Genomic DNA, 13,340 nt, shown 5'->3' on the forward strand with positions numbered 1-13,340 from the left:
GATCGGCTTTTTTGATATTACTATAGTATTTCTAAAGGAATCAAGGTTTCGGCTGTGGTGTATAGCGTATGTGCCATAATTACACACAATTAGGAATGCCCCCTCATGATAATTGCAAATGATAATTTAAAAAAACCCCGCATTTTTGCATGATTTCTTACAATTGCAGTCACAAAATTCAAAGACTTGGCACAAGTCTAAGCACTCAAAATTTGGAGCATAGGCAATGAATTAGCTCATAGATTTTTTGTGTGTACATTTTGACATTTGGTAATAAAAGGTATTCGAAAATATGTTTTCCAAAAATTAGAATGCATAACTGAAATTAATCTTAGTACAAGTTTCTGGGCTTGATTATCACAGCATACCAAAAATAAATACGAAAAACACCTTAACGCGTGATTTTGGCCATCAAATTAATATTCGACTTTTATTGCCAGTAACCAAAGGATTAGGATTAAGCTTTGTTTCATTTGGCAAAACAAGAGAATAAAAATTATTTTTAATCCCCAAAAATTAGTGCTGTATTTTTCTGGAATGGTGAACTCATATGGATACAAGTTATTTTGTATCAGACACAAAAAGAAAAAAAACCAAAAAAAAAACCAAAAAAAACCAAAACAAAAAAAACACACCATAAAACAAAACAAAACCACCACCACCACCACCACCACCGACAACAAAGTCCACATTGCTTCGGAGAATAGTATTAAAATTTTACTGTGAATAAAGGAAAGTTATGTATGGAACATTTTGATAGCTGCAGTGTTTAAAACCTCACTTGCGTAAATAGAATGGTCGAGATTTAATAAATAAACTTTGGTGCGATTTGAAAAGATACGCTTAAGGGCTGGGGTATGAACGTTTGGACAGTATTTATTGTAGGACATTAGAGCACATCAGACATATCGAATTGCATTCTGAATACGAAGAATGTCCTTCAGATATCAAATAATTTTGATTTTTTGAAATTCGCAATGTAATACACATTTTATGGCACTGATTAAGAATTGATATTTTTGATATTTAACAGTACTCGAAGTAAACTTTATAAATCTGATGATTTATACTTAAAGTGTATGTAGGTCGGATGAAAAGCCGACGAAAGCCCAAAACACCAAAAAAAATTAGGTCTTTTTGGGAAAAAAATCCATATCTTCAATATGAAAGGTCAAAATTTTCAATTGATCATCGGCTTTTCCTCCCAGCTACATACACTTTAAGAATATATCATTAGATTTATAAAATTTACTTAGAGGACTGTTGTATATCAAAAATGTGAAAAATATCAAATTTTAATAATTTGTCATAAAATTTGTATTATATCGTGAATTTCAAAAATGAAAATTATTTGATATCAGAAAGACATTCTTCGTATTCAGAATGCAATTCGATATGTCTGTTGTGCTCTCATGTCCCACAAAAAATACTGTCGAAACGCTCATTCCAGATCCCTTAAGGTCCCAACGTACGTTTTCTGTCCAATTTTAATTTTGTTTAATAAAATGAAATATTAATAGTAATAGGCTAACTTTATGTTCATTTCAAGCCGAAATAAAATCAAATGTAAAGTGAAAGAAACTTCACTGGCAATTTTGGCCATTTTCTGAGGGATTCATTGGTTAATTGATAACTAATATTAACATTAACATGCTGAAGAAATTCACGTTATGCCATCGATTCATCTAAAACAGGTGTTCTATGGAAGCAATGATTCTTCTGGAAAGAATCCATTAAATAAACTTGTTGCGCTTACCACTTACCGTTCTCACTTCAACGTCGATAGGAATGCGAAAAGTTCCGATTTGCCGTACTGCAGGTGAATAATTCAGAGCTTAGAGGAGCTGTTTGGTTACTTGTTGCTTGTATGACACGCACACTGGATATGTAAATGTCGAGAGAATGACTGCGGTTAAAGCTTTGTCCATACGAACCCAGAGTCCAGGGAGGCGGTACCCGGGGGCGGTACTAATCGCTATATCAATTTTCCAACAACAATTTGACCAATCGCTATTTAACTAAATAATTTGAATAATTACACCCTGCAAAAATCCGTGATTTCTATCAAAAAATCCAGGGACCGATGGTTCAGTCAATCAGAATAGATGACACGCATTTTTATATTTTTTCTTCAATATTGCGAAACGCCTTTCTTTTCCCAGGGGTCTTTACAGTATTGACTTACTCGGGGCGATGTCAAAACTGCGATATCGCATCCACCCCCCCCCTGATTTAACTTTATCAGAGGTTAATAATGTCGTTGAATATTAAATAACATCACTAATTCTCTTCTTTGGTTTGTTTGTTCGGATCAAGCACTCACAAGATTATTTCTTTGTTTGTCTATTTCTTTCTTTTCCTTGGGTTTCTTTACTCCTGTATTTTTTGTTTTGTCAGCGAAAATACGACGAGTCAATTGCCTTACTAGTATAATGCCCTGATTAGTTGGCGATGAATTTGAAGGCAACGCGTTGCCAAAAGCTAGATCCCATAGACTGTCTTGATAACAAGTTGCTTTCTTGAAAGCAACGCATTGCCGAAATACGTAATGGCCCAAATGGCTTGCTATATGCGAGAGCAGGGGCGTAGCAAGAGCACCAGGGACCCATGGACAAGGAGCAGTACGGGCCCTTTTAACCAGGGCGGGATTTACCTTATGGGGGCCTCAGCCAGTCCAAAATTTGGAGGCCCGAACTCACGTGCCGAGGAAGGCATGTGCACTCAAGTCAGTGGCCAAGTTTTGGTTTACGTATAATATAGGCCTAGAGGGGACTAACATATTAATCCGATGGTACTAGGACATTTGCGCGAAATCACGCGAAAAAAATCAATTCCATAGCCCCAGATCAATATGAATTTTACTATTTGAATGCGCGCGAAGGGCGAAAATTTTTGTAATTTTTCCCTATTTTGGCCAAAAAAACGTGCCGTTATTGGGGTCAAAAGAAAAACTGCATAGGGCAATTTTGGGGGCCCTGGACCCGGGCCCATTTTGCCCAATGGCAAATCCGGCACTGCTCTCCATAATCAGCCCTTGTTTAATTTTTGCGCTCGGGGCCCCTGAACCATTGGTGCCCATGGATTCCGTCCACCCTGTCCCCCCTCTTGCTACGCCCCTGTGCAAGAGCTGTCCAATGATGCAGATAGTTACGGTATGAATATCACGCAGAACTGAGTCATAGTGCAGTTATGTCCACGGCAAATTCACCGTGACCTTTCCAGCCATAAACCCGCTTAGTGAAGCTTAAACCAAGATATGTAGTACTAAACCATTATTATAATAGTAATCGATTGTCCAATGCAAATTTTGAGCGATCGAATTGTCCGCTACGGTCGACTAATCCAATCGATAATGACGCTATCGACATGTACGGGCGGAGCTCCACTGACCGAGTTTTGGGGTGTTTTTCAATGGTTTGCTGTCATTTACTCATCAAGGCGGTCCCCTGTTATTATAAGGACTATGCTAATGATTTAAAGATTGACATGTAGAGAATAAACCACACTTGATTGACAGAAAGTACTAAATTTGTACCTATTACGGTTTCGTGACACCCCTCTTCCAAATGCGACCAAGCCAGGGCGGCCCGGTGAAGCAAAATGTGCATTGGAATAACACGGGAGTTTGGATATAACGGTAGGATTTCTTTCTCATACAAATGTATGGTCCCCCGTTATTAAAGCTTGTACCGGGTTGAAAATTCAGATATTTTGAAACGAATAAGTAATTGAAATACAGAGCAAGTACTAAAATCATAGCTTTTATACTTTTTGATATATGACGCTAACTAGTTCATCTTCTCTATCTACAACACAGCGCTACCAGTAGGGGTCAATTGCCTATTGTGAGTGCCCCTGTGTTATGTGCATACATGTAGGCAACAATAACTGCATACTGTTCAACTGTATGTGGCCCATTCCCTCAAAGCTCTTCAACCCTTGGAACATGTCAACAAGTCTACTTTTGAAATAGAGGTTTTTAAAAGCAAAAGATGTACTGCCTTAAGGCGAGTCGGAAGTGAGCATGACCTAGTGATGTCTGCACTTAAATATTGAGACAAATAAAGTTGACGCACACTAGGAGATTCCAAGGCTTGATTTAAATGGAATCATTCCCGCCCCATGCATGTGCATGAAATTTCTTGGGATGAAAAAACGCCTAAACCGTTTGTTTTAATATAGTGTTAACTCGTAGCCGCAAGTTATATTGGCTTCCTTGACTTATTTCCTATAAGATCAATGTATTAATATTAAGAAGTACTCTGCAATTTTTTAGCTAAATGGGTAAATATATGGCTCCGACCACTCGCCTTAAAGAACTGTCAAATATTTATCTGAGATTGGATTTTGAATGTTGGATGTAACGCCATCATCAAAACACACAATTAGTTGACGTTTGTTAAAGCCATAATGTGTGATTTGCTCCACAGCATCGCCCTCAATTATTTTCGAATTTCTACTTTTTTGGACCATTGTAATGGCCACTGGTGTGCATAAATCCCCCTTTGAACCGATAACATGTTGCCTGGTATACCCAAAGACAATGTTGGTGTCATTAAGCTTTATTCTTATTCAGTGGGAGTGTCTTGTGAAGAAATCACGTAATTTGATTGGATTTCAGGTGTCAAATATCACACAATAGTTGATAGTGATATTTGACAGTGGCCGCGTATTATACGCGTTATGAATATTCATTAGTGCGAGCGGCAATTTCAAAGCAAATAACCTACCGGAACTACATTTAAAGGAATGTAAAAATCTGTTGCCAAAATAAATAATTTTTTTATGATACATGTTGTGTATAATTACGGTAAGTAAACTAAACCTCGAAAAAATTACAAATTATATGAGCAAAATAAATAAAAATTTAATCGTAACCATTGTATTTTTTTTTAATTTGTGGTAACATATGAAAAAAGGGTAATTTTCTGAGCAATTATAGTCGTCGAAAAGGCTGCCATTTTATCGTCTGCTGCAACGATGGCTGATGAGAGTCAAATAGATGAGTGTCTGGAAGAAGAGGTGGTACTGGTAGATCTGAATTTTGATATAGGCCTAATGGATCTGGAGACTTTGGAAGAAGATTTGGGACCCGGTTCAGATACCGATATCTTGGCTGTGTTAACACTAATAGAAAATGACAACGCAACAGAGGAACCGACCCCGGAACCAACCCGACCAGCTCCTCCGGCTCCGGCGACATCCGTATTTGCCACATTGAGCGAAGCGGAATTACTAGATATAGAAGCCGCCAAAGATACGAGATCCACGAAATTGTCCACTAATTGGGGTGTACGTCGTTTCAAAGGTAATTTTTAAAAGTTTTTTGCTCTAGCAAAAGCATAAAAACAAAAAAGCATCTACAATTCTATTTACGTAAGGAACTATTATATTGCGCACTCCCTGTAGTATGCCTATGTAATTATCGGGAGTGATCACCCCTTGTACATGAGCATTTGCAGCGATCAGCTGTTGAAATTTGCATAAATAAATAAATACAAATAGCAAATTACGAAATGATGCTGAAAGAAATTAAACTCAAAGTGTGTAAATAAATAATAAAACAATGTGATCAATGGTTAATTATAAGAAGTAATTTAAGCGTTGTAACTCATTTAAATCCATGCATGTTCATCATGTTCATGGCGCTCTGCATGTATGATGTAGAATATGTCTACGTAATAAATTGGTAGTGTGTGTGTCGTAGTACAGTACCCCTCCTAAAGCGATGACAATCAGCTGTTGCAAATTTGCATAAGTAAATAAATAATATTGAAACAGGATGAACGAGAAACAGGCAAAAGAAATCCCCGGAAGAAATCAAAACAAGGGAGTAAAATGGCTTTTAAGTTTGTTTTTTTATAATATCATCGCATTCATCGGTACAGAAAATTACCAGAAAGAAATACAAATACCCATAAAAAATTACGTAAGGGTAGTGTTGACATGTTGACAAAGATCAAATGAACGAATATGTAAATGTGACAAACGCATTAAAATATAAAAATATTTTATTCTTTTCTACTTTTAAGTATCTTTCTTGTTGCATTTATTATTAATTTCAGAATGGTGCAAAGCTCGCAACATAAGCGCAGATTTTGAGCAGTTGACACCACCAGAACTTAGTGCACTTCTGCGACGGTTTTACGGGGAAGTAAGAAAGCAAGATGGTACCGAGTATTCCAAAAACGCTTTGGCTGGCATTCGATCTGCAATTCACAGGCATCTGACATCTGCACCATTCCATGTGAAATACAACATAATGTATGATTCGGAATTCAAGAGCGCGAATAATATATTAGTTGGAGTGCTGAAGAAAATGAAAAGAGAAGGAAAAGACGACACAAAAAGCTACAAGCCTATTTCTTCAGGAGATCTACAAAATTAATCAGATCCGGGGTGCTTGGGACAAACAATCCATTACAGCTGCAAGACCTAGTGTGGTTTTCAATTCAGTTCTACCTATGTCGCAGGGGCTGTGAAGGAGTTAAAGAGTTCACGAAAAGCTCCTTTCTCTTCCATACTGATGACAGAGGCACCCCGTATGTCACTCTGGCCTATAACGAGGCCAGCAAGAACCACCCGGGTGGCTTTAAGGATACTAATGACCCAAAGAAACGCATGTACGCGACAGGTGGGCCACTTTGCCCAGTAAATGCTCTCAAGATGTACATGGGGAAACTTCACCCTAACTGTGATGCATTTTATCAGCGCCCAGATGAATATCATACTATTGACGGAATATGGTATCAACCTATTCCACTCGGGATCAGGCGTCTTCAAACCATGATGAGCCGCCTGTCATCTGCAGCAGCACTATCAACACGCTACACCAACCACTGCTTGAGGGCTACAGCCATCACCAGCCTGGTGAACAGTGGATTTGATCCTATCACAATAAGTAGGCTTTCTGGCCACAGAAACCCGTCGAGTGTTACCTCTTATTGCAAGGATGTGTCTGATGACACCAAGCGTTGGATGGGTGGAGCCCTTACAGCTTCACTGCAACAACCTAGCACTAGCAGAACCCCACTTCAAGAAGCCAGAGAAGTACAAACTGCTTCTAGATCTACTCCTGAAATAAGTTACACACACCAATTTCCAGCAGCGTCAGCACCACACACTATTTCCGTCTGTCCACAAGCAGCTTCAACACCAAACATGCCAAATAGTGTTTCACTTCAAGGAGAATCAACCAATACCAGAGAAGTACCTACTGCTACGCCTGCTCAAATTCAAACAACAGCAGCACCTGTACCAAGTACCATCTCAACAGCAACAACTGATCCAAACTCTAATAACACTAGTAATAATAATATGATCAGTGTTTCCAATAGACAGGCAGTAACATCATCACTCTTTGGAAACTGCACCGTCCATATTGGATATGTTCATGTCTACAATCAAAAATGACTCATGGACTTCAAAACTTTTTGGACAGATACTACATAAACTGTAAATAACAGGCCTACCAAAGCAATTAAAGTACCATAATCTGTGCCTTAACATGTTAAAAATCCTTGTAAATTGAAATTTCTACTGAAAGATTAGGGCAAGTGCAGGCTTTTAAAGCCATTGTGACAATAATATTTTCACAATAATTGTGATTCATGGATTTATGATATGAATGAAATAATTGGAACCTTTTACCTTGATTCGCTGAGATTTTTTTATAGCCAATCACTTTTCATTCACTGAACAATGAAACTATTTATTATTAATGCCTTGAACATGTTGAATTGACTTACTACGACTATGAATGATCACAATCAAAATCTAGATAATGAAGCTGTACTGTCAAAGCTTGTCATGCCTGTATTAAGCCTAGGTCTGGCATTTAATACCTAGGCCTAGTCTAGTCATTGCTATCGAATATGGGAGTATTTGAGCTAATTTTGACATAATATCAACCTCTCTCTTCCTGTAACAATATGGATAAAAAACTGTTAACCTGGAATTGATTTAATAGATTGAGCAAATTTATTTTAAGCCTAGCATGCCTAGTTTAGGCCTAGGTTATGCACGCATGATAGAAGTTATAGACTTTTAAGACTTGTTTATGAACCGCTAGCTCAGTTGATAGCGTGTGTTCAATACAGCTCACCTCTTCCAATTTAAAATTATATTCAGCTTACCTGATTCTGACGTAAAAGAAACATCCTTCACGTAAAAAAGAAAACAAGGATTCTGTTCTGGCTGAACAGACTGAGTGAGAGCTGATACCACGTGTGCGTATGTGTGTTCTGTCATGTCTCGTCATGTTTTTAGCATTGAAACGCTTACCTTTTATGCTTTGAATTCATCTCCCTTAAATGCAAATGTAGTCACAAATCCAAGTCCAAAATGTAAATGTATTGCAGTTATTTCCTTTAAAATCCATAAGTTTTTGCTTGAAACATTGTAGTCGAGCATTGAGCATTGTAGCAGTTCCATTCATGCATTTCGAAGTTTGAATCGCATCATGCATGGCATCATCGATGCTTGAAAACCGTGTCACATTCTTGAATCCTCCGCGCGGCCAATCAGCAAGATCAGGCGACATGGATTAAAACATTTTATTTATAGGGGTGTTCGTTCCGTCCAAGCCGCGATTCACAATTTTGGTCGCAATAATACTCTTAAAATTCTTCCAAAACCACGTTTAAAAACAAAAAATCAAAAACTAAATAAGAATGAGAATAAATGATAGAATTTTCTCTTGTTGGTATCGAATATCGGGCTCATATTTGATAGGCAGGTCAATATTTTATCGTGGTGGACAGCGCTATCGCGCCGTCCACCACTCAAAATATTGGACCTGCCTATCAAATATGAGCCCGATATTCGATACCAACAAGAGAAAATTCTATCATTTATTCTCTAATTCTTATTCAGTGGGAGTGTCTTGTGAAGAAATCACGTAATTTGATTGATTTCAGGTGTCAAATATCACACAATAGTTGATAGTGATATTTGACAGTGGCCGCGTATTATACGCGTTATGAATATTCATTAGTGCGAGCGGCAATTTCAAAGCAAATAACCTACCGGAACTACATTTAAAGGGATGTAAAAATCTGTTGCCAAAATAAATAATTTTTTATGATACATGTTGTGTATAATTACGGTAAGTAAACTAAACCTCGAAAAAATTACAAATTATATGAGCAAAATAAATAAAAATTTAATCGTAACCATTGTATTTTTTTGTAATTTGTGGTAACATATGAAAAAAGGGTAATTTTCTGAGCAATTATAGTCGTCGAAAAGGCTGCCATTTTATCGTCTGCTGCAACGATGGCTGATGAGAGTCAAATAGATGAGTGTCTGGAAGAAGAGGTGGTACTGGTAGATCTGAATTTTGATATAGGCCTAATGGATCTGGAGACTTTGGAAGAAGATTTGGGACCCGGTTCAGATACCGATATCTTGGCTGTGTTAACACTAATAGAAAATGACAACGCAACAGAGGAACCGACCCCGGAACCGACCCCAACCCGACCAGCTCCTCCGGCTCCGGCGACATCCGTATTTGCCACATTGAGCGAAGCGGAATTACTAGATATAGAAGCCGCCAAAGATACGAGATCCACGAAATTGTCCACTAATTGGGGTGTACGTCGTTTCAAAGGTAATTTTAAAAGTTTTTGCTCTAGCAAAAGCATAAAAACAAAAGCATCTACAATTCTATTTACGTAAGGAACTATTTCATTGCGCACTCCCTGTAGTATGCCTATGTAATTATCGGGAGTGATCACCCCTTGTACATGAGCATTTGCAGCGATCAGCTGTTGAAATTTGCATAAATAAATAAATACAAATAGCAAATTACGAAATGATGCTGAAAGAAATTAAACTCAAAGTGTGTAAATAAATAATAAAACAATGTGATCAATGGTTAATTATAAGAAGTAATTTAAGCGTTGTAACTCATTTAAATCCATGCATGTTCATCATGTTCATGGCGCTCTGCATGTATGATGTAGAATATGTCTACGTAATAAATTGGTAGTGTGTGTGTCGTAGTACAGTACCCTCCTAAAGCGATGACAATCAGCTGTTGCAAATTTGCATAAGTAAATAAATAATATTGAAACAGGATGAACGAGAAACAGGCAAAAGAAATCCCCGGAAGAAATCAAAACAAGGGAGTAAAATGGCTTTTAAGTTTGTTTTTTTATAATATCATCGCATTCATCGGTACAGAAAATTACCAGAAAGAAATACAAATACCCATAAAAAATTACGTAAGGGTAGTGTTGACATGTTGACAAAGATCAAATGAACGAATATGTAAATGTGACAAACGCATTAAAATATAAAAATATTTTATTCTTTTCTACTTTTTAAGTATCTTTCTTGTTGCATTTATTATTAATTTCAGAATGGTGCAAAGCTCGCAACATAAGCGCAGATTTTGAGCAGTTGACACCACCAGAACTTAGTGCACTTCTGCGACGGTTTTACGGGGAAGTAAGAAAGCAAGATGGTACCGAGTATTCCAAAAACGCTTTGGCTGGCATTCGATCTGCAATTCACAGGCATCTGACATCTGCACCATTCCATGTGAAATACAACATAATGTATGATTCGGAATTCAAGAGCGCGAATAATATATTAGTTGGAGTGCTGAAGAAAATGAAAAGAGAAGGAAAAGACGACACAAAAAGCTACAAGCCTATTTCTTCAGGAGATCTACAAAAATTAATCAGATCCGGGGTGCTTGGGACAAACAATCCATTACAGCTGCAAGACCTAGTGTGGTTTTCAATTCAGTTCTACCTATGTCGCAGGGGCTGTGAAGGAGTTAAAGAGTTCACGAAAAGCTCCTTTCTCTTCCATACTGATGACAGAGGCACCCCGTATGTCACTCTGGCCTATAACGAGGCCAGCAAGAACCACCCGGGTGGCTTTAAGGATACTAATGACCCAAAGAAACGCATGTACGCGACAGGTGGGCCACTTTGCCCAGTAAATGCTCTCAAGATGTACATGGGGAAACTTCACCCTAACTGTGATGCATTTTATCAGCGCCCAGATGAATATCATACTATTGACGGAATATGGTATCAACCTATTCCACTCGGGATCAGGCGTCTTCAAACCATGATGAGCCGCCTGTCATCTGCAGCAGCACTATCAACACGCTACACCAACCACTGCTTGAGGGCTACAGCCATCACCAGCCTGGTGAACAGTGGATTTGATCCTATCACAATAAGTAGGCTTTCTGGCCACAGAAACCCGTCGAGTGTTACCTCTTATTGCAAGGATGTGTCTGATGACACCAAGCGTTGGATGGGTGGAGCCCTTACAGCTTCACTGCAACAACCTAGCACTAGCAGAACCCCACTTCAAGAAGCCAGAGAAGTACAAACTGCTTCTAGATCTACTCCTGAAATAAGTTACACACACCAATTTCCAGCAGCGTCAGCACCACACACTATTTCCGTCTGTCCACAAGCAGCTTCAACACCAAACATGCCAAATAGTGTTTCACTTCAAGGAGAATCAACCAATACCAGAGAAGTACCTACTGCTACGCCTGCTCAAATTCAAACAACAGCAGCACCTGTACCAAGTACCATCTCAACAGCAACAACTGATCCAAACTCTAATAACACTAGTAATAATAATATGATCAGTGTTTCCAATAGACAGGCAGTAACATCATCACTCTTTGGAAACTGCACCGTCCATATTGGATCTGTTCATGTCTACAATCAAAAATGACTCATGGACTTCAAAACTTTTTGGACAGATACTACATAAACTGTAAATAACAGGCCTACCAAAGCAATTAAAGTACCATAATCTGTGCCTTAACATGTTAAAAATCCTTGTAAATTGAAATTTCTACTGAAAGATTAGGGCAAGTGCAGGCTTTTAAAGCCATTGTGACAATAATATTTTCACAATAATTGTGATTCATGGATTTATGATATGAATGAAATAATTGGAACCTTTTACCTTGATTCGCTGAGATTTTTTATAGCCAATCACTTTTCATTCACTGAACAATGAAACTATTTATTATTAATGCCTTGAACATGTTGAATTGACTTACTACGACTATGAATGATCACAATCAAAATCTAGATAATGAAGCTGTACTGTCAAAGCTTGTCATGCCTGTACTAAGCCTAGGTCTGGCATTTAATACCTAGGCCTAGTCTAGTCATTGCTATCGAATATGGGAGTATTTGAGCTAATTTTGACATAATATCAACCTCTCTCTTCCTGTAACAATATGGATAAAAAACTGTTAACCTGGAATTGATTTAATAGATTGAGCAAATTTATTTTAAGCCTAGCATGCCTAGTTTAGGCCTAGGTTATGCACGCATGATAGAAGTTATAGACTTTTAAGACTTGTTTATGAACCGCTAGCTCAGTTGATAGCGTGTGTTCAATACAGCTCACCTCTTCCAATTTAAAATTATATTCAGCTTACCTGATTCTGACGTAAAAGAAACATCCTTCACGTAAATAGAAAACAAGGATTCTGTTCTGGCTGAACAGACTGAGTGAGAGCTGATACCACGTGTGCGTATGTGTGTTCTGTCATGTCTCGTCATGTTTTTAGCATTGAAACGCTTACCTTTTATGCTTTGAATTCATCTCTCTTAATGCAAATGTAGTCACAAATCCAAGTCCAAAAATGTAAATGTATTGCAGTTATTTCCTTTAAAATCCATAAGTTTTTGCTTGAAACATTGTAGTCCGAGCATTGTAGCAGTTCCATTCATGCATTTCGAAGTTTGAATCGCATCATGCATGGCATCATCGATGCTTGAAAACCGTGTCACATTCTTGAATCCCTCCGCGCGGCCAATCAGCAAGATCAGGCGACATGGATTAAAACATTTTATTTATAGGGGTGTTCGTTCCGTCCAAGCCGCGATTCACAATTTTGGTCGCAATAATACTCTTAAAATTCTTCCAAAACCACGTTTAAAAACAAAATCAAAAACTAAATAAGAATGAGAATAAATGATAGAATTTTCTCTTGTTGGTATCGAATATCGGGCTCATATTTGATAGGCAGGTCCAATATTTTATCGTGGTGGACAGCGCTATCGCGCCGTCCACCACTCAAAATATTGGACCTGCCTATCAAATATGAGCCCGATATTCGATACCAACAAGAGAAAATTCTATCATTTATTCTCTAATTCTTATTCAGTGGGAGTGTCTTGTGAAGAAATCACGTAATTTGATTGGATTTCAGGTGTCAAATATCACACAATAGTTGATAGTGATATTTGACAGTGGCCGCGTATTATACGCGTTATGAATATTCATTAGTGCGAGCGGCAATTTCAAAGCAAATAACCTACCGGAACTACATTTAAAGGGAT

General features: G+C 37.9%; 1 protein-coding gene across 1 annotated transcript; it reads left to right on the forward strand.

The window, feature by feature from the left end:
* The first annotated feature begins 9,276 nt into the window (after positions 1-9,276).
* Positions 9,277-12,449, forward strand: LOC140150220 (uncharacterized). The gene is made up of 2 exons (XM_072172226.1): positions 9,277-9,610; positions 10,364-12,449. The coding sequence occupies exons 1-2, from the start codon at positions 9,277-9,279 to the stop codon at positions 11,710-11,712; spliced, it is 1,683 nt and encodes a 560-aa protein (XP_072028327.1). The 3' UTR covers positions 11,713-12,449.
* The last annotated feature ends 891 nt before the right edge of the window (positions 12,450-13,340 follow it).

This window comes from Amphiura filiformis, chromosome 4, assembly GCF_039555335.1.
Source record: "Amphiura filiformis chromosome 4, Afil_fr2py, whole genome shotgun sequence".
Lineage (NCBI taxonomy): Eukaryota > Metazoa > Echinodermata > Ophiuroidea > Amphilepidida > Amphiuridae > Amphiura > Amphiura filiformis.